The sequence below is a fragment of the Garra rufa genome, chromosome 8, assembly GCF_049309525.1.
Source record: "Garra rufa chromosome 8, GarRuf1.0, whole genome shotgun sequence".
Classification (NCBI taxonomy): domain Eukaryota; kingdom Metazoa; phylum Chordata; class Actinopteri; order Cypriniformes; family Cyprinidae; genus Garra; species Garra rufa.
The window spans coordinates 41,216,798-41,244,791 of record NC_133368.1 but is presented as its reverse complement, the minus strand read 5'-3'; the positions used below and the strand labels follow the sequence as shown (position 1 = coordinate 41,244,791).

At 35.8% G+C, this 27,994-nt stretch overlaps 1 protein-coding gene across 2 annotated transcripts; it reads left to right on the top strand.

Moving 5' to 3' along the window:
- Positions 1–80: 80 nt before the first annotated feature.
- vil1 (villin 1) lies at positions 81–27,994 on the top strand. Of its 2 annotated transcripts, none has more exons than XM_073845336.1 (20): positions 81–233; positions 10,856–10,961; positions 11,070–11,144; positions 11,223–11,419; positions 13,584–13,692; positions 14,452–14,562; positions 15,314–15,516; positions 15,584–15,662; positions 18,063–18,161; positions 19,160–19,313; positions 20,928–21,028; positions 21,108–21,245; positions 22,548–22,706; positions 23,163–23,342; positions 23,436–23,581; positions 25,729–25,873; positions 25,956–26,144; positions 26,225–26,293; positions 26,488–26,652; positions 27,301–27,994. In XM_073845336.1, the coding sequence occupies exons 2-20, from the start codon at positions 10,884–10,886 to the stop codon at positions 27,412–27,414; spliced, it is 2,511 nt and encodes an 836-aa protein (XP_073701437.1). In that variant the 5' UTR covers positions 81–233; positions 10,856–10,883; the 3' UTR covers positions 27,415–27,994. The 2 variants fall into 2 exon arrangements, with proteins under 2 accessions (XP_073701437.1, XP_073701438.1); XM_073845337.1 differs by lacking the exon at positions 81–233 and adding an exon at positions 4,974–5,110.

The window sequence follows — 27,994 nt, the reverse complement described above, 5'->3', positions numbered from 1 at the left end:
GTGTTAACGTGTGTCCTGGTTATGTAAGAGAAGGGGTTGAGTTAGAACTAAAGCCCTGGTGGCTGACTGCTTTCTCCCTGGGCGCCAACGGCTGGTTAATGAGTTCGAGGAAGGAGAGGGGAGCGGCTGCATTCTGGAGGCTGAAGTTCACCTAGAGACAATCTGGAAGTGAAAAGATAGGAGCGGAGCCCAACATTCGGCTGCCTAGGACAGAAACACACGGCCTAACGAAGGTAGGAAACATTCCCTGGCAATGCATAGAATCGCTTTAAACTGTAAAAACAGAACAACTATTAATTTCAGAGATTTCTGATGGAGTTCTAATCATGTAATGTAAACCTCATGCTTTATCTAATGTAAGAGCTTGTGCAAGCCCTATTGTGGTGCCATTTTATGGTGGAATGTGTGTTGCAGGTTAAGGGAGGGTCTTGTAAGTAATAAATGAGTAAATCCAGAGCAATTTTGAGAGCAATTTGACTTGTTTTCCATGCATCCTTCACAATGTCATTCACAAAGACTCTACTGTTGGTTGCAAGGGGTCAAAGAGAGCATGGCAAACAGGGGGGACTACACTACATCTCACTAATAATCACCAACCCACTTTTGATGGTCTGTTTAACTCTCAAAAGATTTGACCAGCTCATTGGTGCCCGGGTACTTTCTACTTCACTTGCCAAAAACCTCAGAAAGGATGGTTGGCATTCATGCTATAGGCTACATGAATGCATAAAGAAAATACACTGAGGTTCACCAATCAAGCTTTAACTTTAAATTAAACTAATTCATAACAGAAAACCAGTGAAAGTTTGGACACACCCACATATTATTTTTTTATTACGATTTCCACATTTCATTATTATAGTAAAAAACATTAAAAACTATGAAATCACAAATGGAATAATGCAGCCAAAAATGTACAAATCAAAACTCTTTCATTGTATCTTCTAGTTTTAAGTTATTATAATATATATGATAAATTGCTTTTTTATGAACTTCGCATTTAGAACTTTTCATTTTGTACAGAAATTCAAATTCACCAAGCCTGCATTTATTTGATCCAAAGTACAGAAAAAAACATTAAAATTTTGAAATATTTTTAGTATTTAAAGGATTTTTTTTAGCATCATTACTCCAGTCACATGATCTTAAGAAATCATTTAATTTTTTTGATTTGCTGCTCAAAAAATTATTATTATGTTGAAAACAGCAGATTTTTTTAGGTTTCTTTGATGAATATAAAGTTCAGAAGAACAGCATTTATCTGAAATAGAAATCTTTTGTAACATTATAAATTATAAATGCCTTTATCATCACTAGAAATGTCTTTATCATCACTCCCTGTCCAAACTTTTGACCTGTATTAGTTGTAATACCACAGAAGTGAAGGAGTTAACCAGTAATACATTCCAGCCCAGATTACAGAGTATTTTCGCACTCTTTGAATTTAGGCTTAAAGAAGTATTGTAGCTTTTCAGAATAGTCCATGACACAAACGGTCTTTAGTTTAAAAGGATAATTCACTTAAATATCCTGCCATCATTTATTCACCCTTATGTTGTTCCAAACCTGTATGACTTTTACTCATCTGCAGAACTCAAAAGGGGATATTTTTATGAAAGTTTCAACAGTTTATAATCACAACTGGGATCAAAACACTGTGTGAAAAAAGACATTTATCAATATATCTTCGAGGTCTGCATAAGAAATCATACATGCTTGGAACAACATGACAGCATTTTTATTTTTAGGTGAGCCAACCAGGTTTATGACGAAATAAGCTTATGTAATCTTACTAACTGCCATTATATTGTAGTTAGATATGACCTCTGGCTTTTGATTCTCTCCTTCTCCTTATGTGTATATTTGTTTCAGATCAGATATGAGATACAGTATGCAGAGCTAAAGGGAATGCATAATTCATGAATTTCTAAAAATATCTTAATTCTTCCTGGAACACAATTCCTCATGCTTAAGCAAAGAAATAGACACTGCACTTGGGTAATTTAAGAAATGTCTTCAGGTATAAGCAAAGATTCCTGGAAAAAAAAACTGGCAAAATATATGGAATTCCCTATAGATTCTATAATACCTAGAAATATTATTTTATATCATTAATAATTTTTTAAATATGTTAACAATTAGGTAAAAGAAATAGAAAATTAAAAAATTGTATTTTAAAGTTTAATTTAAAGCCAATAAATCCCAGAGCTGGAAAATGTTACAAAATAATGAAAAATTAAATAGTGCATATAATTTTTCCTGTTATGGTCATTAAATATTCAAGAGTGAAAAATGGAAAAGGAATTCAGTGGTCAAAAATAAAATAAAATAAAATAAAATAAAATAACCCGTAGCAGATCTATACAGGTGGAGCTGGGGAAGGTGGAGGATATATTTATATATTTATATTTATTTAAACTTCTTATTCTAACATAAAAGGTCTTTAAAGTTGTGTTTTGGGCCATTATGCTTTGGCACAGTACTTGTCAAATGAACTAAAACCGAAAGCAGAATGTGGCTTAATCCCCTAATCAAGTTTACTTTCGCGGCGTTTCAAAGCAAAGCACGCTCTTGGCTCAGGCGATCAACTCATGATCCAGTGTTTTCCGTGCCTCAGAACGGCTCAGTTCACAGTGAATGTAGTGAACTTATTTATTGCATGTGCTTTGAGTTTAGCGCACGTTTGGGAATGCAAATGCCACCAGTTATGTTTTACTTTCGCGGTAGATGATTACAGCATTTCACTAGATTTCACTATTCTTATTATTTTTGTCCAATGGCAGTCTATGGCAACCCTATAAACGGAACATAGGACAATTATGAAATTTGGCACACTTGTAGTGATGGTCATGAATTGTGATCTGACCAAATTTAGAGACTCTAGAACCAACTCTATAGCGCCACCACTAGTTCAAAAATTCAACATTTAAATGGTAATAACTCTTGAACCCCTAATTCTAGAAAAATGGAACTTAGTACACCTGATTCCTCTCCTCATGCTGAGCACATTCAATAGCTTACATTAAGACTCCACCCATTACAGTAGCGGCCAGTTTGAAAAGTACAGTATTCTGTTTTTTCGCTACTCCTCCTTCAAAATTAATTCAATTCTTCTTAAAATTGGCTCAGATGATCTTTGGACTGAGCTGAACAGATGTGTCTGAACAGATTTTTTTATTCATCTTTGTTCAAAAGTTATGTCGTGAACCTAATGAGCTTAACCCAAAATTGGTTCAGAGGCTGTATCTCGGCCAAACTTTGTTAAATCAAAACAAAACTTAATACACTTCATCAACACCATGATCTGAGGGTCCATGCCAAAGTTAGGAACAGCGCCACCTATGGGTCGTGAGATACCGAAAAATGCACTTTTTTGCTTATAACTTTTGAATAGTTGGTCAGAAAATCACAATATTGGTGTCATGCCAATTTTGCCAGGATTAGCTGAACCTGTGTCCGCTATTTTGAAATTCGTCATAAATTGCGATATCTTTTCAACCATTTGACATATCTGCACAAAAATCGGTATGGGTCATCAACACCATGTCCTGAAGGCACCCTTAGAAGTTTTAAAAGAGTGCCACCTAATGTTCCAGAGATATAACGATTCTTGCAAAAACACATAACTTTTGATGAAAATACTGTCCAAATTTTGATATTTTTATGTCCTTTGATTCCCTGGGTTATGCCAATTCTGACGATGTCTCATTTGTAATTTTCCATTAGTGTGTCTGCCATATTGAATTAAATGAAAAACGTTTTTTTTTTTTTTTTTGCTACTCTACCTATAAATTTTGTTCAATTTTGTCCAAAATCAGGTCATATGATCTTTGGACCGAGCCGCACAGAAATGACTAAACAGATTTTGTATATTTTCTACTGCTCCCATGAAATACCTCCCCAAAAAAGACCGTGCCTATGCTTGACGATTTATGCTAGTTAGTTTAGCCTCCTAATTGTTTACTGTTCTAACCGGTTGTTATTCATTCTAATGTGTCTCTTCAGCTATCAGGTTAACCGTAAACTACTTTATTATTAAGTTAGCTTAGCATGCTTATCTGTCTAAAATCCCAAGTCATGCTTTTGTGAGCTTATTCTCACTCCTAAACTTCTCTTCTGCAGCCGGTTGAATGTGTGTCAACTAAGTGGCGCACTCTGCTAAGCCACTGGCTCCAAACCTTTCAAGTCATGGGTTCGAGTCTGGTGTCGCACATTGTGCTATGTAAATTAAAAGGCTATTGCTTTGAAGATTTTCAACAAATTCAATGTGTAACAAGTGTTTAACCATGGGAACTACACATTGTTTAAAAGTATCCAAATAAAATCCAACGTTCATATACTGTATGCCCAAAATGGCCATAATGGGCTTGGCCCCGCAATGGCTGCTAGCAGCTATATTTTTACAGTACAATTGTTTTGCAACATTTGGCTATTACTGTCATAGGAAAAACAATAATATAACATTGTTCTTATTATTATTTTCTAATTAGTTTGGGTTCCTAAAACACCAGAATGAATGTTATTTAGATTGAGACAGTATACCACAAATGAAAAGAGAGTTGAGTCCCCTTTAAAGTTCTGGTACAAGTCAATTCACTGACTTTTTTCTGCCTTAAAAGGATTGGAGCTGTTCATTTTAAACTCACACAGTGCATTAGTTATATTTATTTCACTTTAAAATGTACAAAATGTATTTTTTTTCTAAGATCTTCATTAGTCTTTTTGTTTCAAATATTGCAATAATATCGTATCGTGGACTTCATATTGTGATATTATCGTAACGTGCGATTTTGATATCGTTACATCCCTAGCGGCACCAGATGGGCTGGGGGTGGAGAGGTAAACAAACATATTTGTTTCGCTCTATTGCTCATCTAAGTGGGGAGGGGGCGAGGTGAACGACTTATGCTTGTAACCACAGATATGACACACCTGTATGCATATCACCTGCGCTTTCCATATATGGCCCTGAATGAATGAACGCAGAGAGAGATAAAAGTGCAAGGGTTGTAAAGCAGAGAGAGAGAGTGAGTTACACAGTCTCCACCACTGTCTGTGAACCAGCAGCACCTTTACCTGGCTGCCTCTTTCTCGATTCCTCCAGTGGCAGGTGAGTTCCTCTTACTCTCGCTCTTTCCATCGCAGAAAAAGACTTTGATGCTCATTAAAGTGATTCATTAGCCAAGCAGACTGTAAAAGTTGACCCTGTAAAATAAGAAAAAAAGAAAAACCCAGTTGTAAATGAAATGCATGATACAGCAAGGTTTCTTATTTGAAATTCAAGAATTAAATACATTTTTTATTTAGGAAGCGGTTGTGTCTAAATATTTAGAATGAATTAATATTTTTAATTACACTTCTATCATCAGTGGCAAAAACCCCCCAGCAAAAACAGCATTTCCGAGTGTCTCTTCTAGGATAAAATGTCCTTCTAAACTAAATGTCTTTCGCTTGATATTATCAGTATACAGTGCATCTGGAAATATCTGTTTGGTTTTTAAGCTTGTTTGCTCTTATTAGTTCATACCAAATTAAGTCAGTGTCTAGATTATTGACTAGTGACCAAAATTTTATATGGAGTCTTCATGTTCGAATAACTTGACAATGTGCTATTTTTCTATTTTACATTGTAATAAGCCTGCATTGCATAATATGTTTTGGTCTGAAACAGAAGGTTGTATTGCCCATGATAAACAGCTTACCGGAAGAATATTAATCAAGGTTATAGGGAAGGTGGTGGAGATGAGACATGAACACAGCACTGTCACGCCTGATCAAACACTGGGCGGTTGCATAAAAACTCTGCACACTTTACTGTTTGCTCTGACACGCGGCATGTAGTCATTCTGGAGGGCAGATAATTTGTGAAATGTCATTGTGACTGTAACAGCAAAGCAGAGCCTTTAAGACATTATTGCCCTAACAACGTAACTTCTAGGATTTAGTTTGGAAATATGAACCTTTGCACTGAGCAGAGGGTTTGTGAGCAGTGACTTAAGGGTCAGCACAATCTGCTCAATACAACCCCCTAATAAAACGCAACCATCCAATCAAACAAGAGAGACTGAGTCATCTGTATTATCACACCATATCAACATCTATGCTGGAAGGTACCAGGCAAACATAAAAAGATGTTGATAAGGAAGCTCATAAATTTGGGATATGCAAACAGAAAATGAGCCTCTAGGGCGTGTGTAGATGTGTATATATATAGGGGGGTGTTTATTGTATGTGTGTATATTATTTGCTCGACTACTTATAAACAAATAGATTTTGGTGTAATTATTTTGATGTGAGAAGAAAAAGACTTTTTTTTTTAATAATGACCACATGTATATAAATAAACCACAATGCGAAGATGAATAAGTGTCACATTGACTGAAATGCCATTACCATAACATTTCATGTAAGAGTTATTATCAGGTGCGATGACCCCACATGATTTGATACTGGCTTCCTGCCTAATTTGTTAAAAACAATACCACAAATTGGATGATAGTAACTATGCAATGGCAAGTTTCTTAAATCAGTGTAACCAGGATGTGGATGTGAGGATAGAGATGATGTGAAATAATTGAGAAGTCATGGTTTTGAAACAGAGACACTAAAGTTTGCAGCAGATGGTTGGTTTGCACACAACAAAGACAAAGCAAACGCAATATAATCAAATTTTTATAGTCCCCTGACTATCATAAACTATGTACAACTTCCTTAAGAACATAACAATAGTCTGTTACCTGAGCAAATATAGAGAATATTTATATAATAATTAATGAAAATGGATTAGTAATGTAAAAAGTTATTGAAATCTTTATGGTTTAATTCTTTAATTAAATCTGTACTGATTAAATGCAAATAATCAATAGCTAGTTCAGTGCAAAAAAAAACAGTTTTGTCTTTTTGTTTGTGAGTAAAATATTTAAACATCCATTAAAAAAGACACAAACTGTCACGCGGGTGTGCAGGACGAGACGAGACGATAGACGAGATTAACAATCAACAGTAAATTTAATAGAATTCTCCAAGATGAACAAGGCAGGAACAGGCAGGAACACAGAGGGCTTTCACACACATCCAGATAACGTTAAAGACCGACAAAAGACTAAACTCAAAGACAGACTTATAAAGGGTAACTCATTATCAAACACAGGTGACACAGATGACTAATGATTACAAGGACAGGTGAAACAGATAATGGCTAAACACAGGGCTAAACCAAATGAACACAGAATGGCAGGGGAAGACAATGGGAGAAACCAATGACAGACGGGGTTGTGACATCACGCCCCCCTCCGGAAAGGCGCGTCCTCGCGCCGTGGAGAAAACGAGAGGGGCGGAAGAACAGAGTACATAAGGGAGGAGGCTTGGGCGGAGGACGGTACCCCTGGAGGGGGACAACAAACAAAGTCAACAGAGTCCAGGGGGGCGACGAAGGTGGGAGGAGCCAGGGGGGAAACAGGAGGGGCCTGAAGCAGGAGGAACTGACCCAGACCACAGCCATGATGACGGCCCACGGTGGAGCCGACGGAGGGAGGAGCCATGGTGGAGGAAGGCGTGCCGACTCCATGGGGCCGACCGACAGAGGCGGAGCAGATGGCGGAGGAGCCCGAGGCGGAGACGGAGAGCCGATGATCCGGGGTGACGCCGAGGATCCGGAGGGCCAAGGTGGAGCAGGCTCTGGCGCCCGAGGCGGAAGCGGAGTCCCGGAGATCCGCGGCGGAGCCGGAGCGACAGAGGATGGAGGCTGTGCCCGCAGGAAGGAGGAGTCCCAAGGAGCCGGTGGGACGGCGCGACGAGGCACAGCCGGAGGAGCAGAGTCCTGAGGAGCCGATGGGGTGACGACTGACCAGGGCGGAGCCGGAAAGACGATGGAGCCCGGTGGAGCTGGTGGATCGACGGGCGACGGTGGAGAGGAGGGCGTCGAGAGCCGTGGTGGAACCGCGGGGTCGAAGGGCCGAGGCGGAGTCCAGGACTCGGAGGCTGGAGGCGGAGCTGAGGAATCCTCCAGCCGAGACGCCGATGGAAGCTGGTAGTCCCGCGGCGAGCCCACTGCACAGGTGGATGACTGAGGGTGAGCAGGGGGACTGACAGGTGATAGCGGAGATTCTGGAAGGCTGGGCGAAATCAGCGATGACTCTGGACGACTGGACGGAACCAGCGGAGATTCAGGACGGCTGGACGGGACCAGCGGAGATTCAGGATGGCTGGACGGGACCAGCGGAGACTCAGGATGGCTGGACGGGACCAGCGGAGACTCAGGCATAGGCAGAAGAGGGCGGGTGGGTGGGAAGTTCAGGCAGGTCAGTGGTTCTGTGGAAAAGTCTATTAAGTCCCCAGAGTGTTGCTCATTCTCACCCCCAGTGGTGGTGCAGTGGGCAGGGCTCTCTGTAGCCCTCTCTTGCTCCACGTCACACTCCACCGTCGCGGATGTAGCAGTCGGCTCTCGCACCTGGTCCGATGGGTCCGGCTCTGGCTCTGTCGCTCTCGGCTCGGGCTCTCCATCGTCGGTGGGCTCGGGCTGCAACTCCGCTTGTCGGGGTGATGTTGGGCTGGGTTCTGGGTCTGGAGTGGGGCTGGTGTCATCCTTCGCGGTCAACGAAGCTCTGCTGGACACCAGCACCCACTCGATGTAGTCGGCGAGGCTCTCTCGAGGACCCTCCCCGGACAGCTGCCTCTGGATGTTATCATTAAGTCCCACGCGGTAGAACGTGCATAGGCAACTGTCCGGGTAGTGCGTAAACGGGGCGAGGAATATAAAGTCTCTGGTGTGGTCCTCGAGAGAGCGGTTCCCCTGCTTCAGGAGGAGGATGAGGACGGCGGGATCATTCATGACGGGGGAAAAAAAAATAAACTAAACACTGATACAAAAAAAACGGAAAATAAACGCAGGGGAAGACGCCGTGAATTTTTTTTGGGTCGGTCTTTCTGTCACGCGGGTGTGCAGGACGAGACGAGACGATAGACGAGATTAACAATCAACAGTAAATTTAATAGAATTCTCCAAGATGAACAAGGCAGGAACAGGCAGGAACACAGAGGGCTTTCACACACATCCAGATAACGTTAAAGACCGACAAAAGACTAAACTCAAAGACAGACTTATAAAGGGTAACTCATTATCAAACACAGGTGACACAGATGACTAATGATTACAAGGACAGGTGAAACAGATAATGGCTAAACACAGGGCTAAACCAAATGAACACAGAATGGCAGGGGAAGACAATGGGAGAAACCAATGACAGACGGGGTTGTGACACAAACATTCGAGAACCAAACTTGCATAAGATATTTAGACTTGTTTTCAAAGATTTTATCTTGAATTTGAAATTTAGTAAAATAGAATTCATTAATATAATTATTTTGCATGAAGAAAATGAAGCTTATTTTTAGGAAGATGTTTAAATTTTGATATTATTTTCCTAACAATTAAGCACTTTTATAAAACTACTATATATGTTGAACTTAGCTTTTTTCCCCTGTAGATTTAATGCATAAATCTAGCTAAACAATTCTAAAAATGTGACCCTGGACCACAAAACCAGTCTTACGTAGCACGAGTGTATTTGTAGCAATAGCCAAAAATACATTGTATGGGTCAAGCTGACAGATTTTTCTTTTGTGCCAAAAATCATTAGGATGTTAAGTAAAGACCAATCTTCCATGAAGATATTTTGTAAATTACCTACTGTAAATATATACAAATTTAATTTTTGATTAGTAATATGCATGGCTAAAAACTTCATTTATCAACTTTAAAGGTGATTTTCTCAATATTCAGATTTTTTTTGCACCCTCAGATTCCTGATTTTCAAATAGTTGTATCTCGGCCAAATATTGTCCTAACAAACCATACATCAATGGAAAGCTTATTTATTCAACTGTCAGGCGATGTATAAATCTCAATTTCAAAAAATGACCCTTATGACCTTGTGAATTGGTCCAATGTCATATATAGAAAACGAAAGAAATAAACCTCCATTAAAAAGTGCCTAAAGAAAATAAACAAAAGAAACAATCCTAATACATGATAGTCTTTTTCAAGTAAATTTATCAAGTTGTAAGGACGTTTATGAAAAGTAAGACAGATATACTGCTTAAGCAAACAATTATTCGCAGTTTGAACTATGTGCTTGGTACAGTAGATAAAGTGAAGGATTGTGGGGCTTGATGACACCCTCAGTCACACAGTGATAACTGCTCTAGATACAGAGACATAGTATTTTTACTACAGATTTGCATCAGATATCTGACACAAAGCTTTCACTTCCTTTCCCAGAGGTGGCTGACTATCTTTCTTCTGTAAGTAAGGCTTCAACTGTAGCTTTAGTTTCTGGGTTTACTAATGCATGAACTGAAGTGCACTGACTTTTTTAGGCTACACCTAACAGGAAGGAAATCATTAAACAATATATTTAAAAAAAAAAGTTCATGCAGTTTAATAGTGCTCAGTTTCCAAAAGTCCAAAAATGACAAAAACAGGTCTTCTAAAGCCATTTTATAGCTTCATGGGATGAACAGATTTCATTATTAATTAAAAAATAGTAATTATTAACCTGATCAATCCATTTAATTCCAAGTTTATGTATTGTAATATCAAATAGAGCATGTTTAAGAAAAAATTAACTGTTTCTCTACTATTTTTACATGTTTTCTTAGCAAGGTCAGATGAAGAATAAAGTAACGATACAACATTAGTTTGTGTGTGGTTGTGTATCAAAGGGAAATTAGATGCACAATCATATTTAAGAATAGCTCATACACAGGATATATATGCTTTGTAGTTCAAAGAAAACAATCTGGATCATTGAACTCAAGTCATTTCTATCCAACCCTCCCTCTTTTGCTCTTCCAGGTATTTCCCTGAGACTTAAGCTGGCACCATGCCACAGGATGTCAAGACCAACGTTCCCAAAGTCCTCAATAAAACCACACCAGGACTTCAGATATGGAGAGTGGAGGTGAGTAGGAATGACTACTACTACTTCAAATCAATGCATTCAATATCTGAGATACTGACATCTTAAGCAAATCACTGAACTAAATCTTCTTTTTAATTTATTGTTCAGAATATGGAGCTCGTGCCCTGTCCATCTACAACATACGGACAATTCTTTGAGGGAGACAGCTATATAATACTCTACGTAAGTATCAGCAGTTAGTGACCTAATCGACTCAAGTGCATTTAAACTAGGCGCTAAAGGAAAACATCTTATTTTTAGACTCACAAGACCAGCAACAACTACACCTATGACATCCATTATTGGTTGGGCAAAAATACTTCCCAGGATGAGCAAGGAGCAGCAGCGATATACACCACGCAGATGGATGAACACCTAGGGGGTGCTGCTGTGCAGCATCGTGAGACCCAGGGCCACGAGAGCCCCACCTTCCAAGGATACTTCAAACAGGGCATCATGTAAGCCATCTCCTGACTGATTAGCATTTTATTACATGACAATTTAGCATATCCTTATTGCTGCGATTTTTCCATGTTTTACTTTTGATTATTCCCAAATGTTGTTCTGATTATAGTTTATAATACAAACTAGCAATTCTGACTTTTCTCAGAATTGTGAGATATAAACTTGCATTTGCAAGTTATAAAGTAAGCATTGCGTGATATAAATTCACACTTGCAAGAAAAAACTCAGCATTTCAAGATTTCGCAATTCAGAGACATACATTTGAAATTCTGAGAATTAAAGTCTGAATCAAGAGATATAAACTCACTAAATTCATTTTTTTTTCACAATTGTGAGTTTATATCTCACTATATGACATTTTTCTCAGAATTGCGAGTTTGTATTTTGCAAATCTGATTTTATAACATGCAATTGCAAGTTATTAAGTCAATATTGTCAGATATAAACTAGCAATTCTAAGAACATATCAGTCTTTTTCCCCCTCAGAATTGGACTTCATGACTCGCAATTACGAGTTTATATTTCACAATTCTGAGAAAAAGTCAGAATTGCAAGTTTATATCTCGTAATTCTGACTTTATAAATCACAATTGCGAGTTTATATCTCACAATTCTGAGAAAAAGTCAAAATTGCAAGATACTAACTTGCATTTGCTTTTTTATCTTGCAATTTTCTTGCAATTACAAGTTTTTATCCCGCTATTCTGACTTTATAACTTGTAATTGTGAGTTTATCTCATAATTCTGAGAAGAGGTCAGCATTGCAAGAAAAAAGTCAGAATTGTGAGTTTTTATCTTGCAAATCTGACTTTATAAATCGTAATTGCGAGTTTATATCACGCAATTGAGAAAAAAGTCATAATTGATTATTTATATCTCGCAATTCTCAATTCTGACTTTATGAATTGCAATTGCGAGTTTATCTCATAATTCTGAGAAAAAGTCAGAATTGCAAAAGAAAAGTCAGAATTTTGAGTTTTTATCCCGCAATTCTGACTTTATAAATTGCAGATTTTGAGTTTATATCACGCAATTCTGAGAATAAGTTATAACTGCTTATTACACGGCTCTTTGGAATGCTTGATTCTGATTGGTCAGTTGAGACATTTGCAGGTTCGTTCTTTTCAAATAATCACCGCTCCAAAGTAATAACGCATAGCCGGTACTACTTGTATGTTTAAAATCCCTCCGTGCCAACAAAGATTACCGTTTGGCGCCATCTTGTGACAAACACTGGACAACCACAATTAACAATGCAAAATTTCGACATTAATCTATTTAAATTGTCTTACTTACGTACATAGTTTGAATGTTAGTCACGTGGTACTATATTGTTTCGCGGAAGGCTGCCTGTACATTATCCCTTACTTATTTATTTCTCGCAATTCTGACTTTATGAATTTCAATTGCGAGTTTATATCGCACAATTCTGAGAAAAGGTTTTTATCCCGCTTTTCTGACTTTAAAACTCTACACAATAATGAGAAAATAATGAGAAAAGAGTCTGAATTGCTTGTTTATATCTCGACTTTAAGTTTATCTCAGAATTATAAGAAAAAGTCTGACTCCCTTTTTAGTCTGACTTTATTCCACACAATTGCAATTCTGAGAAAAAAAATATCTTTAAATATCTCAAAAAGTTTCCCAAAAAGTTTATATCTCAAAATTCTGACAAAAAAGTCTGAATTGTGACACTGCAAAACTCGCTAGAGAAAAGAACAGAAAAAAATTAAAACAGACTTTCATACATTGTAATGAGAATGTATGGAGTGAAAAATGGTCTACATGTAATATGGTGTAGGTAAAAATATTGTTTCTATTTTATGAAAAACACAATGTAAATTTTTTATTTTTTGCTTTTTTGTAGTAAAATATGACCTTGACATTATTGAGAGCAGCAATCACTTATAAATAAATCATCAGGGGAGCTCATAAACACTCTGACTCTTTGGACTTTCCTTTAATCATAATTTCCACCACTGAGCTTCTTCATTTTAAGATGCTGTAAGAAGCATATGACTTTACAATGCTTCTCTTAGTCAGAAATGTGGAAGTTTACAAAAACAGACTTCTTCTTTTCATTTCACAAGCAGTATTTAAATTTGAGCAAGTAAACATGAGTAACATTTGACAACAATGTTAATCTCTTTATTCCAGATACAAAAAAGGTGGAGTCGCATCTGGGATGAAACAAGTGGAGACCAACACGTACAACATTCGCAGACTGCTGCATGTGAAGGGAAACAAGCATGTGGTTGCAGGAGAGGTAAGAGTAGCCTCAGTCACAACAGAGGAACTCACAAACCCACTACAAAACAAAACAAAACCAGCGACGTAAATAACCCAGGTGACATTTCACAACTCCTTTTTTTAATGTGTAAACTACATAAAACCATTAAAAATCATCCAGTCCATGTTAATTTTAAACACATTTTAAGCTACTTTTGAGTGATTTACTTTTTATTTTAGGATGAACCATTGTCTTTTCTTTAAAGACTATGGGCCAGATTTACGGGGGGAATTAGCGTTAGAGAACAATTCCATAAAAGCGCAGATGAGAGGTGAAAATTCTGTGTGATTTACTAGCAAGAACAAAGACGCAGTCAGATAATTTCCATAATGACCAGCACAACCTACCAAGAGCTGCGTAAATTAGCGCCTGCTTTAAGACATGTTTTTTTTTTTTTGCCCGTTAAATAATGGCGCAAATACCAGTAATTTGACAAACACGAACTATTTGACATTTGTAAATTGTGGAATTCATTTTAATACTCTCTCCTCCCATGAATTTTGCATCTGAAAGGGAAATAACTATGTCTATGGCTTTTCATGGCAATTCTTCACTGCACATATTTAGTAAATCCTGACAGTACTATTTTAACATCAAAAGATACTTACATGGGCGCAAGCTGTTAGTAAATCTGCCCGTGTGTCTTATCCCAGACTGAAATGGATATGGAGCTATTTGTAAACTGATGTTCCCCCAAAAAATTTAAATAATGAGGTTCAATCCCTTTATGTTCAGGTGGAAATGAGCTGGAACAGCTTTAATCAAGGTGATGTGTTCCTGCTGGACCTGGGGAGCCTGATTATTCAGTGGAATGGACCCAAGAGTAACCGAATGGAGAGGTTAAGGGTAAAGCATTAGAATTAATTTTGCAATGCAAAAATACCCATATTTAGTCACATAAACTCTCACTTTTATTGCTGTGATTTTTCCATGTTTTACTTTTGATTATTCCCAAATGTTGTTCTGATTATAGTTTATAATACAAAATAGCAATTCTGACTTTTTTCAGAATTGTGAGATATAAACTTGCATTTGCAAAAACAAAAAGAAAAAAAAGTGAGAATTGTAGAATTTATCTCATAATTAAGTTTATATCACACAATTCTGAGAAAGAAAAGACATAATTGCTTGTTTATGTCTGACAATTTTGAGAAAAAGTCAGAATTGCAAGAAAAAAAGTCAGAAATGTGAGATACAAACTCGCATTTGCTTTTTTATCTTGCAATTCTGACCTTATTTTTTTGCAATTACAACTTTTTATCCCACTAATGGACCCAAGAGTAACTGAATGGAGAGGTTAAGGGTAAAACATTAGAATTAATTTTGCAATGCAAAAATACCCCTATTTAGTCACATAAACTCTGACTTTTTTGATTCTCCCACTCTTAAAAGGTGCTTCATGATGCCATAGAAGAACCTTTTTTGTCTAAATGTTTCCATAAAGAACCTTTGAAAGAATGGTTCTTTGTGGAACCAAAAATGGTTTTTCTATGGCATCGATGTGAAGAACCTTTTAAAGCACCTTTATTTTTACAAGTGCAGGGTGTATATTTGTAGATATGCACAGTAAGTTTACTAAAGTCTTTTGTTTTCATAGGGAATGAACCTAGCGAAGGACATCCGTGATCGAGAAAGGGGTGGACGAGCACAAGTGGCTGTAGTGGAGGGAGATGATGAGAAATCTTCAGAGGAAGCAATGAAAATAATGTTTCAGGCACTGGGAGAGAAAAGGAATATCAAAGATGCTATCGCAGATAATATTGTGGATGAGAAACTCAAGACTGCCATTAAACTCTTTCAGTGAGTTAAATTCAAACTTTCTTTTTTTTTTTTTTTTAGCACTCCAACTAATACAAGTATCTTAAAGTATTTCAGATGCTCAGGGGAACCTTGTAGTACAGGAAGTGGCTGTAAAACCTCTCACACAGGAACTACTGAAAACTGAGGTATGACAAACTCCGACCACTCACCCAAACTAAACACCACAGAGGATAAAGCAATTCTGATTAAAGGCCATGATAATAGCATAGGCTCCAGTGATATATATATTATATATATATATATATATATATATATATATATATATATATATATATATATATATATATATATACTGTCAAATGTCACCTATGTCAAAGTGCACAGGTGCAGTTCATTGATCGCAAATGATGAAATCATGTTAGGCTCATAAAAGAGTTAACTCATGATAAGAGGTAGCATCAGCATAATTTGTACGCCTACATAGTGAATACTATGCTCACGAACACAGTTTGACCTGGTCATGCGATTGCGATGCAAATATAAAAGAATATTGTATAAAAAAGTCTTCATAAAATGCTTCTGTAGTTGAACATACTTTAACTTTAAAACAAAAAGGAAGTTCGATGAGAGAATTGTATTGTGATATTTAATTTTATTAATCAGGAATTGAGTGGATTGTCAAAAGTGAATGTTAAAGCTAAGGATGGAGCTGAATAGTTGGAGGAAATAGGCTGAAAAGAAAGAGAAGCTTGTTACTTTAACACCAAAAGAAAGTTGTTTCAAATGTATTTTGATTAAAGCTAATGACAAATGAATAACATGCACTAATAAATTGTGCACAATATACTGTATTTAACCCTTGTGTGACCTTATGGACATTTTTGTCCATTTTAGTTTTGTTTTTTGTTTTAAGTGTGCCTGTGTTAATGCCAACTGCATAAATCTTGGCTCAGGTGTGTATTTTTATTGAAATTTTAATATTTCACCCTCATTTCCTTCAAAAAAATCAATTTTACCCTCCGTACAAAAAATACTCACACTCAGGAGGACAAAACTGTCCACATTGAAACCCATTAAAACTGCAATTTTTTAACCCAGGGCCATTTGACTATAAAATGATGCAATGTTTGCTAATAGGCATTCAATCTATCGGCAAGGCTTCAAATTTTATATTTTTAACAATTTTTACTAGATTGTGCCATTTTTTATAATATAAAAAAGAAATACTTGTTTTTTTGTGTTTTTTATGCATATTACGGCCTGTTATAGAGTCAATTGGAAAAATAATGCAGCTATTATTGTGTAGGTATGTTGGTAAGGATGTCAGAGTGTGGTTTGCATGTGTTTACTGAAAATGTTATGGGTGTAATTAGTTTGAAAGAAGTTATATTGTACTGGCAATCAAAAATCCCACTCCATGTATTTGAGTCACACCCTTGGCAGGGTCATAGGGCAATTTGAAAACTCTGAATACGATCAAAGAAGGATAATGAGCTTTGAGGATTTTTCTTTTTCACCCAAATGCACATATTAATCCTTGATAGCACTTTTTCATTTGTTATTGTTTTTGTACAGAGATAAAAGGTGAGCATGAATTTGATGTAGAAGTTCAGAAGTCCCTAAACACACTGTTTTGTTTTGACCACAAGAAAATGCTGATTGTGTAGTCTGGTAGATTTTATACAAAGTTTGAGTGTTCGCACAGCCAAAACTATACATATTTGGTGCTTGAGGGCTTGGTCATTTCATTGCTTGCAAGATGAAGAGACGTTACTCAGCAGAGGAAGCTCTGGAGCTAGTGTTGCTCACTGACAGTGAACATTATGTAAAGAAACCAGCTTTTAAAGCATTACAATTCTGAAAATGAATGAATGTTTGATAATTATGAATAGAAGAGATGCTGATAAAATAACAACAGTTGGTAAAAGTGGAAAACAATATTAATATATAGCATTTCTATGACAGATTTTTGACAAGTGTTAGTTTTTTTTTTATCTGACACTACATAAAAAATATTAATGCCTCAAAATTAATGTTGTTGTTCTTCACTGACACACCCAAGAAGCTAATAAGCAAAGAAAAAAAATCTGCTTCGCATTTAGTATATGGAAATAAACTACAATTTTTCATTTTTTTCAAAACACCTGTGGCATTATGTAAACAAACCAGCATTTAAAGGGTTAAAATTCTGAAAATGTTTGGTATCTATGGATAGAACAGATGTCCATTTTTGTCCATTTTGCACCCATGTGTAACATTTTTTTTTAACGCACAAGGGTTAAACAGCTAAAAGAGTCAAGTCTTGTCTTGAAAATGACAAAATGTTGACTTGAAATGGAGAAGTGCAACAAAAAAGGCACTCAGAAAGGAAGCAAGCAAGCTGTGTGCATTTTAAATGGCTATTCAAATGCGTGTGAAGTGTGTAAGCTTCATTTTGACATACAAGATGCATTGCTGTTTGTATAAAGGCTCTCAAAAACAAAAAGACACTGCCTACAGAAGTACTTGCCAGTTTTGCACAATCATTAGCTGTAATGTAAAAATGTAGGGAAACTACACCAACTGACATCTGATCCCTGTGACAGGACTGCTATCTGCTGGATCAAGGCGGAATAAAGATCTTTATCTGGAAGGGCAAAAAGGCATCAAAAACTGAGAGAGCCGAATCTCTAAAGAAAGCAGAGGTGAGTCTGGACTCCTTGCTAATGCCAATGAAGCACTAAATAAAGTATGATTTTCACAAGAGGCCTCATTCACCAACTGTGCAACCCATGCTCATGAAAATAAGTGTCTATATATACACACACATTTCAGCAACAACGTAATTACATACCTTACTGCATGTTGCGTGGCAGTTTCAAAGTGAAATATCCAGATAGTGGGGCTAAAAGAAACGTGGTTATATTGGTGCAGGCATGTATTTCTGCGTTTTTATTCCGCTGCTTGAGGTATGTATTTTGGCTGTTCGGAAAGTGTTGCTAAAGGTTAATGCTCTATCGTGTTGGAAATATCCCCCCAACCCTAAACCTACCCGATAGTGTTAACAAATGCAAAAGTGAAATAAAAATGCATTCATTGATGCAGCCTTGATATTTTAACGTCCTTATGCGGATTTGAGCTGTTTTGTTGAACGCCGATTGAATGCCGTGTCGTGTAAGCTACCAAGCAAACCTATTGAATTAGAAAACTCATGCAAATAAAGCTGTATGTGTGACGACAATGTTCAAAGGTATAGTTTATCAAATTGCACAGGATGTTAAAATTATTTTGAAGTCATAACATAATATTCTGCAAGTAATTGTGTGAAAATTTGGCTTTATTAATCAAAACTCTGTGTAAATCATACTTGTGTGAAATGGTCTGAGTTTTACTGCCTCTAGTGTTCATTTCAACTGGAAACTGCAGTGATTTGAAATTGAAAATGAAAATTGAAAGTTTTCATTTTACAAAATTAAATTGTAATTTATTATCAACTAATTGATCTTACAAGTCTTTAAGTTACTATTTTGAAGTAACAAAAAATGTCAGAAATTCTGGATTTCCAAAAAAATAGCATCTGAACAATTTCTGTGACAATGATACTGATTGAGGCCCAATATTTCTAATTGCACCCAATGTAATTGCATATTAAAATTATTTTTAAAGAAATACTGTAATTTCACTTCCTGTTTTATTGTTCTAGGCCTACATAAAGGCAAAAGGATATCCTACATCCACCTATGTAGAGACAGTAAGCGAAGGAGCAGAATCATCAGTGTTCAAGCAACTCTTCCAGAAGTGGACGGACAAGGGACAGACGGTCGGAATGGGTTCCACTCATAGTCCAGGAAAAATAGGTGAATATGGTTTGCCTAAATAAAGACTGACACTAAAGGACTTAAGCACTTGTAAAAATGAGTCCAGGAGATAAGAAAACAGATCCTTATTTATATAACTGAACACTAAAATACCATGTAAGGATTCGAATCAGTGAATCACTTTTTGAATCAGTTCCTTTACATGAACAAAATGATTCACTAGAATTAAGCCATCTTTTGACCACAATATATGAGAGTGAGGACATCATTTAAAAAGAGAGCATTTGATTTCTTACACTGCATGCACAATACTGTTATGCATTTTTGCATCTGGGTAGTAACTGATTACATGTAATCTGGATTATGTAATCAGATACCAAAAATCAAGTACTTGTAATTAGAGTAAATTACTTTTTAAAATACTCATAATCAGACTACGGTTACTTTTTTATGGATTACATATTATATTTTGTCTCATTAAAATGCACAAATTAACAAACCTGATCCTCTTTCCCCTAATATATTTACTTGAAGTACCCCTGAGATTTTAAAATAAATGTTTGAATAATTAACTATCATGTTTTCATGTACACATTATAGTCACATGACAAGCAGGTAGACAAATATAATATTTAATTTTTTAGTATGTTTTTTTTTGATTGATTTTAAATATTCAATTATATTTTTATGATTTAATTAGTATTAGCTTTAACCCATAAACCCCCTAAAGTTCCATTACAAACACCAGTTTTGTAAACCTTGACACAATATGTTTAATGTTAATTGTGTTGTTAATAACAACAAATGGAAAATATTTTCTTTCTCTTCACATTTTTATATTAATATGGTACAAGATTATCCTATTTAAATCAATGTTACAAACAAGTTACTGTAAGTAAATGAAACGTAACCTAAAAGTAATCTAACGATATTACCTAAAATGCGTAATGTAAAGGATTACATTATTAAGTACAATTTTTGTCATGTAATTTAGAATTAGCAAAAAATCACAATTTGTAAGTAATCTACCCAGCTCTGGTTATAAATAGCAGAGCTGTTACAGTATATTTAACAACAACTAAAACTGAAAAAAAGTTTAAAAATTTAAAAAAAATTACAGAAATAAAATTTACTTAGATATTTTTGTGACATTAGTATAATAACTAAACACTAAAATTGAAGTAAATATTTTTTTTATTACAAAAACACAAAAGAACCTAATAATTTCACTGCAATTAAAACAGAAAATCTAAAAATGAAAACATGAAATGAAAATTAAAATGAAAAATCTTATCTCACTGAAAAACAACAGTGATCAGAAAAAGGCGATTAATATTGTCACACTACTGAAAAACGTTAGCAGCATCGCTATTTTAACACTTCCCAGCACTGCTGAAATGACGGAACTATGCAGAAGATCATCTATTTAAAAAAAAGGCCGCATTCGCACAGGATATGTAATTGTGTTAAAACCACAAATGGGTGGTGAGACCCAAATAAAAAACACTGACGTCTGTTTGCTCATTGAACACAGGCCTAACAATAAAAGCATTTACAAAACACAAGAATGCACCCTGTATAAACACATCTTAGAAAACCATCTTATGCTACATGATTCTGACTCTACCATGTTATGATTTCTGCTTTCTGTAGCCAAGGTCGAGCAAGTCAAGTTCGACGCCACCTCGATGCATGCCAGACCTGACTTAGCTGCACAGCACAAAATGGTGGATGATGGGACGGGCGAAGTCGAGGTCAGTGAAATGACCTTTCATTGCTTTACATTCATCTCAGTGAAACAAAACTCATTACACGATTGTGTTTATCCCTCAGGTATGGAGGATAGAGGACAATGAGCTCGCCCCCGTGGAGAGGAAGTGGCTTGGCCACTTCTACGGTGGGGATTGCTACCTCATACTTTACAAATATGAAGTCAACAACAAACTACACTACATTTTGTACATGTGGCAAGTAAGTGTCTCTTCCATTCTCATTTAATCATTGCACATTGTAATTTACTCTAAGTACAAAGATTTTTTAATGTCTTTAAAAGAAGTCTTGCTCACCATACAGTGCCTTGCGAAATTATTCATATCCCTTCATTTTTTTTCACATTTTGTTATGTTGCTGCCGTTAAACTACTTTAAATTACTTTTTTCCCACATCAATCTACACTCCCTACTCCATAATGGCAAAGCAACTAATAGGTTTTTAACTTTTGTGCAAATTTATTAAAAATAAAACACTGAAATAAGTACATTGCATAAGTATTCATACCCTTAACTCAGTACATAGTTGAAGCACCTTTACAGCTTCAAGTCTTTTTAGGTATGATGTGACAAGCTTTGCACATCTGCATTTGGCAATTATCTGCCATTCTTTGCCTCACCTTTTCACCTCTCAAGCTTGGATGGGGGCTGGCAGACATTTTCTAGAGTCCTAGTTGTTCCAATCGTCTTCCATTATGGATAATGCTTCTGTGAACCTTCAATGCAGCAGATTTTTTTCTGAACTCTTCCCTAGATCACTGCTTTAACGCAAGTCTGTCACTGAGATCTACAGGCAGTTATCTTGACCTCAGGACTTGGTTTTTGCTCTGATATGCATTTTTAGCTGTTAGACCTTTCCTGAGAGGTGTGTGCCTTTCTAAATCATACTCATTCAAATGAATTTGCCACAGTTTAACTCCACTCAAAGTGTAGGAACATCTAGAAGCAATATGAATGCTCCTGAGCTAAATTTCGAGTGTCCCAGAAAAGGGTATGAATACTTATGCAACGGGATCTTTTCAGTTATTTATTTTTAATAAATTTGCACAAATGTTAAAAACCTATTTTTTGCTTTGCCATTATGGAGTAGGGAGTGTAGATTGATGTGGGAAAAAAAAGTAATTTAAAGTAGTTTAACATAAGGCAGCAACATAACAAAATGTGAAAAAAATGAAGGGGTATAAATAATTTCGCAAGGCACTGTAGCTGCATTTATTTGATCAATAATAACAGAAGAGTTATTATAAGGTAAAATAGCTGTTTTCTATTTTGATATATTTTAAAATTTTATTAATTTCTGTGATTTCAAAGCTGAATTTTCAGCAGCCATTACTCTACAGTATTCCTAGTGCTTTCATAGTTAAAAATAAAATTTCTTTGAAATTCAAATCATTTTTAATTCTACTTTCTTACATTCAAATTTGAAATTCAATTTGAAGTCAGGAATTTAACTGGAATTTAAAAGGCATTCTCAGTTCAATTCTAAATGCTGATTGCATTTTAGGGCCGCCATGCAAGTACAGCGGAGCTGACAGCTTCTGCATATCAGGCTGTGATCCTGGACCAAAAGTACAATGGAGAACCAGTGCAGGTCCGCGTTCCAATGGGAAAGGAGCCTATGCACCTAATGGCCATTTTCAAGGGCAAAATGGTTGTTTATTTGGTAGGTCTGTCAGCCTGTTTCTCTCTCTAGAAGCAGTGTTAGACAAGTCTTTTGTTTTAATAATGGAAACAGAAACACAAAAACACTTCCTGTAATTTCATACAACTTAGTCCCCAATCACTTCATAAAGGACGGCTATTATAAAACTGAGTGTGCATATTAATACCTTAAAATACTAATATGCATCTTTAAGGAGTAGTTAAAATACAAAGGTTTTACTTTTGAGGTGTACTTTTTCGCTATAAACATACCTTCATCTAACCAAGTTTAATTTGCAAGGTCAATCTAAGTAAGCTTTTCATAGCCTGGCAAGAAAACTGTGAAATGTGTGGCACCTTGAAAACAATTGAGTGTTTTGGAAACAATTCCGTACGGTGCCGCTAATGGTGCAGAAATGACTTTACCTTGAAGCCTTGCAGTGCATGCACTCACCACCTTTGTTTTTGTAAACGACAGGAAGGAAGTTCCAGAGAAGGCTCCTCCCATTCTCAGCCATCAATAAGACTGTTTCAAGTCCATGGAACGAATGAGTTCAACACACGTGCCATTGAGGTGCCTCCACGCTCATCTTGTTTAAACTCCAATGATGTGTTTGTGCTCAGCACAGAAAGATGCTGCTACCTGTGGTACGGCAAGGTTGGTAGTTTCAAATGCTGTCAAAATCTGGCATATTTCTGAAGACTTCTTATCTGTCTGTTCTAAATACTTGCCTTGAATAACACTGTGCAGGGCTGCAGTGGAGATGAGAGAGAGATGGCCAAAACACTGGCCGACATAATCTCCAAGAGGGAGAAGAATGTTATTGCAGAGGGTCAGGAACCGGCTGACTTCTGGGTAAACCTTGGTGGAAAGTCGCAGTATGCCAGCAGCAAAAGGTAAAGTAATATTTGCACATTGCACACTGCAAAAGAAAAAAAATGATTTAAAATTTGTCGAGCTGCCTTGTTGGCTACAAAGAGCAGATACATTCAAAGGCTGCATCTTAACTTAAATATAACCTCATAAACATTTCGAAATGGTGTATATACTGTAGATAATAAAAAAATAAATAAAATACAGTGCAACAGTCAGGTTCCGTAAAGAAAAAAATTCTATTCAATTTCTCTATATGGAAATTGAATACGCCTTTAAATTAATAATTTTATATTTCTTCTTCATTTCAATGTCATTGCTTTTTGTTCCTACTTTCTAAGTCTTTCTTCAGATAAAAGGTTGTGATGTTGTAATTTATCTCATATCTTGTTGGTTTGGTTCATGGTCTATAATGCTTTAAAAGGATAGTTTTTTCCCAAGAAAAAAAAAAAAAAGATTTTGAAGAATGATGATAACTAAACAGTTTCTGGTAGCCATTGACTTCCATAGGACTGTGTTTTTAACATAAATTTTCATGATTTGATTCAATTTTGATTCACAAGCTTGCAAATCAATTCAATTTGATATCAGTTATTTTGGGTATATTTCAGGTACAGTAAAAGGGAAAAAAATCTCTAAACTAATGCTGTAAAATATACAAGAGAGTCAGCTGGTACTACATTGCTATAATATTAAAGGTTAAAATTGACTGATTTGTAGACAATTACACTGAGTTTTATAATAAAAACTATAATACTAACTTTACAATTATATAATTATATTTCTACTCCAGTTACTTTTTTATACATAAATATCTAAATGGTGCTTTTATATATATGTATAGGTTACAAAAACGTGACACATTTATTCAAACATAAAATAAATATTCAAGAACCATACAATTTTTTATGAATAACTTATATGGTGCATATATTTAGCAAAATACTCATATCTAGGGTTCATTTTTGTAGCCGATTAACATGTTTTTTCTGAGGTAAATGTGATGTTACATGACATATTGTTAACAAGCTGTTATATTGATGTCCTTCTACGGTTGAAACGCTGATTAAGCAATTAAATGACACAGGAATCAGATTCCAGTAGGTTGTACTCTTTCTTTTAACATACCTTACAATGTTCAATCATGTTTATTATGTGCTGTAACTGGCATTAAAGCAGAAAAGACTTCTCTTAAACTGAGGTGCTACAGCGATGTAACTCCACATTAAACAGCACCAAAACCGCATTTATTGTTTGAACATTTGAATAAAATGGTCAAAATTTGAAATCTGCAACTTTGTTTCATATCAAACAAAACAAATCACAAAGCTTATTGCTATTTATTGAATGGGAGGTGCACTACAGGTTCTGTTCATTAACTGAAAACAGGCTAGTCCGATTCTAGGGATTTATAAATTGATATTGTTACATAAAAATGAGAATCGACTAATATTTTATTTTTATAATATTAATATATTTATTCCCAGTCCTATTCCATAGCTTTATATATAATAGACACAGCCTTTTGCACATGGTGTATATTTTAGGACACAGCCTAGTGAAGGTAAACAGGTAAAATCCATGGAATAAGAGAAAAAATATGTTTGTGCCTTTGATGTCAAAATCGGAATGCAAATAATTTGTATAGAATATTGTCATCAAAGACACCATTTGAAGTTAAACACAGACACATAGACAGACTATGGATGAAAACTGCAATGATTAGTCTATTTTTAAAGCATAAATTTGTTTTAAACCATAATATTCACATATGATGTTCATAGCGGACGTATTGTATTAGCCCTACAGTTACAGCATGAAATACTATTTAAACCTATTACTATTAACTGTTTTTTTCTCACAAATTCAAGCTTATATTTTGTAAATTCAGACTTCATAACTTGATTTAACTCAAAAATACTGAGTTTTCTGCCACCAGCTTTGATCATAATAAACATCATCCATGTTTCGGATCTGCAAGACTATGCCACTATCTAAAGTCAATTTCATTGAATAACAGTGCTTATCGCTGGGTGACAAGCTCTTGTAACAAGCAGAGAACATTTTGAAAATAACATCTAATCAATATAATGTTTGTGCAAACATGATGTGCATGCATTCCGAATGTTTACAAACCTATTATTGGTCTATACGTTTCTTCTGTTCTCAGACTTCAAGATGAGAACTCCAATATCACGCCCCGGTTGTTTGAGTGCTCCAACCAGACAGGTCGCTTTATAGCAACAGAGATTACTAACTTTAACCAAGATGACCTGGATGAGGATGACGTGATGTTGCTTGACATCTGGGATCAGGTAAATATCAGGATGGTTTTCTTTTTTCGCATCGTATCCTTTCCAGGTCACTAGAAATCACAATATGAATATGTTCTATCAGGTGTACCTGTGGATTGGCAAAGGCGCCAATGACAAGGAAAAGAAGGATGCAGTGGTTACAGCACAGGAATATCTGAAATCGCACCCTGCAGGGCGTGACCTGGATACGCCTATTCTAGTGGTGAAGCAAGGGTTTGAGCCGCCCACTTTTACAGGCTGGTTCCAAGCCTGGGACCCACAAAAGTGGAGTGTAAGTAGATGACATTCGGCATGATAATTTACATCACACGCATACAACACAGGTGATGAATGTTTTTTATTCTCTTTTAGGGTGGGAAATCCTATGACCAGCTTAAATCAGAGCTTGGAACTGAAGTTGATCTCATCAAAATTACTGTGGTAGGTTATTCATTCTTCAAATGATAGCATTTCACTAGCAATGTGTCAAGGACATGGGTTCAGTTGCATAGGGAATGTATGAACGGATAAAATGTACAGTATATTTTAAATGGTCTTTAGAGTTTTAGGCAAAAGCACATTCTAAATGCATATATGTACAGTAACAAGTGAAACTGAGAATGTCTTTTGCACAGGATCTTACCCCACCAACCTCAAACCAAACCAACTCAAGTAATTCAACTCAAGCGGGACAAGTGGTTAACTTACCCCGCCCCGTCACAGAAACCTTCCCTCCAGAGAAGCTGGTGAACATTCTGACAGAAGACCTACCGGACGGGGTTGACCCCACAAGAAAAGAGGTACCCTCTTGATCTACAGACATATTTACTTAAATTTACCTTTATATATTTCTTTATATTTTCATAAAAAAAAAAAACATCTTTACTATTTAAAAATAACTGTTTTCTATTTGAATATATTTAAATTTGATTTATAACTGTGATTCAAATCTGAATTTTTAGCATCATTACATCAGTCACATGGTCCTTCAGAAATCATTCTAATATTCTGATTTGCTGTTCAAAAAACATTTATTATGTTTATCATGTGACACTGAAACTGAAGTAATGATGTTGAAAATTGTGCGCTGATCACAGGAATAAATTACATTTTAAAATATATTCAACTAGAAAAGATTTTTTTAATTAGTAAAAATATTTGAAAGTTTTTGCTGTACTCGGGATCAAATAAATGCAGGCTTGGTGAGCAGAAGAGACATAAATAAACATTAAAAATCTTACTGTTCAAATACTTTTGACTGGTAGTGTATATATATATATATATATGATCACACACACACACACACACACACATTTAAAAATCTTAATAGTTTTACTATAGGCACACTTTATTTTCATACTTTGATTTTGGGGTCAAATATGACCTGAACATGTTTAATAGAGATTCATCCATTGAAAAACTAACACACACCTCCTTCATCGATGCAGGACTATCTGTCAAACGAAGACTTTAACCTGATCATGGGGATTTCTCGGATGGATTTCTATTCTATGCCGTCCTGGAAGCAGCTGAACCTGAAGAAAGAAAGAGGCCTGTTTTAGGATGGGCACAAATGCATCCCTGTTCTACAAAACAGACATCCTCTAATGCTAAACTGTATGAATGATTGTAGTGGTGCAATGCAAAAACACTTTTGCAGGATTATTTCCTTTTAGAGTTTTTAGATTTACATGTTTACATATAATTACTCTATTTAAATGTATTGTTTTGCACATGCAAAATGATTTATTTTAAATTGCCATATATTATAATGCAGAATTAATTATATGTATCCTTTTTTAACAGAAAATATAGGCAATATGGGAAAATTAAGTTTGCAGATCTGTCTTTTTTACACAGGGATTTGTATTAAAGCTGCATGGTAAACTTCCAATGTAATCTTTCCTTAATGCATCTCAAGGGGAAACCTTCAGGCACTGGCTTTAAACACTACAATAAATTTTAATATATTTCAACAACAAAATTTCTATGTGAGGTTAATTATAAACAACACTTGGAAATGAATGTATACTGTCTAATGTGTAATTTCCATTGGTATTAATCATTTACTGCGTACAAGAGGCACACCACCTGTCTAATGGAAAAGTCAATAAACAGGAAAAGACTCACTGTAATGGAAAA

Coding starts and splice junctions, on each gene's coding strand:
- vil1 (XM_073845336.1), top strand. CDS start 10,884: ATGCCACAGGATGTCAAGACCAACGTTCCCAAAGTCCTCAATAAAACC. Junction 11,420..13,583: donor TACTTCAAACAGGGCATCAT/GTAAGCCATCTC, acceptor TCTTTATTCCAG/ATACAAAAAAGGTGGAGTCG. Junction 23,343..23,435: donor GCTACCTGTGGTACGGCAAG/GTTGGTAGTTTC, acceptor AACACTGTGCAG/GGCTGCAGTGGAGATGAGAG.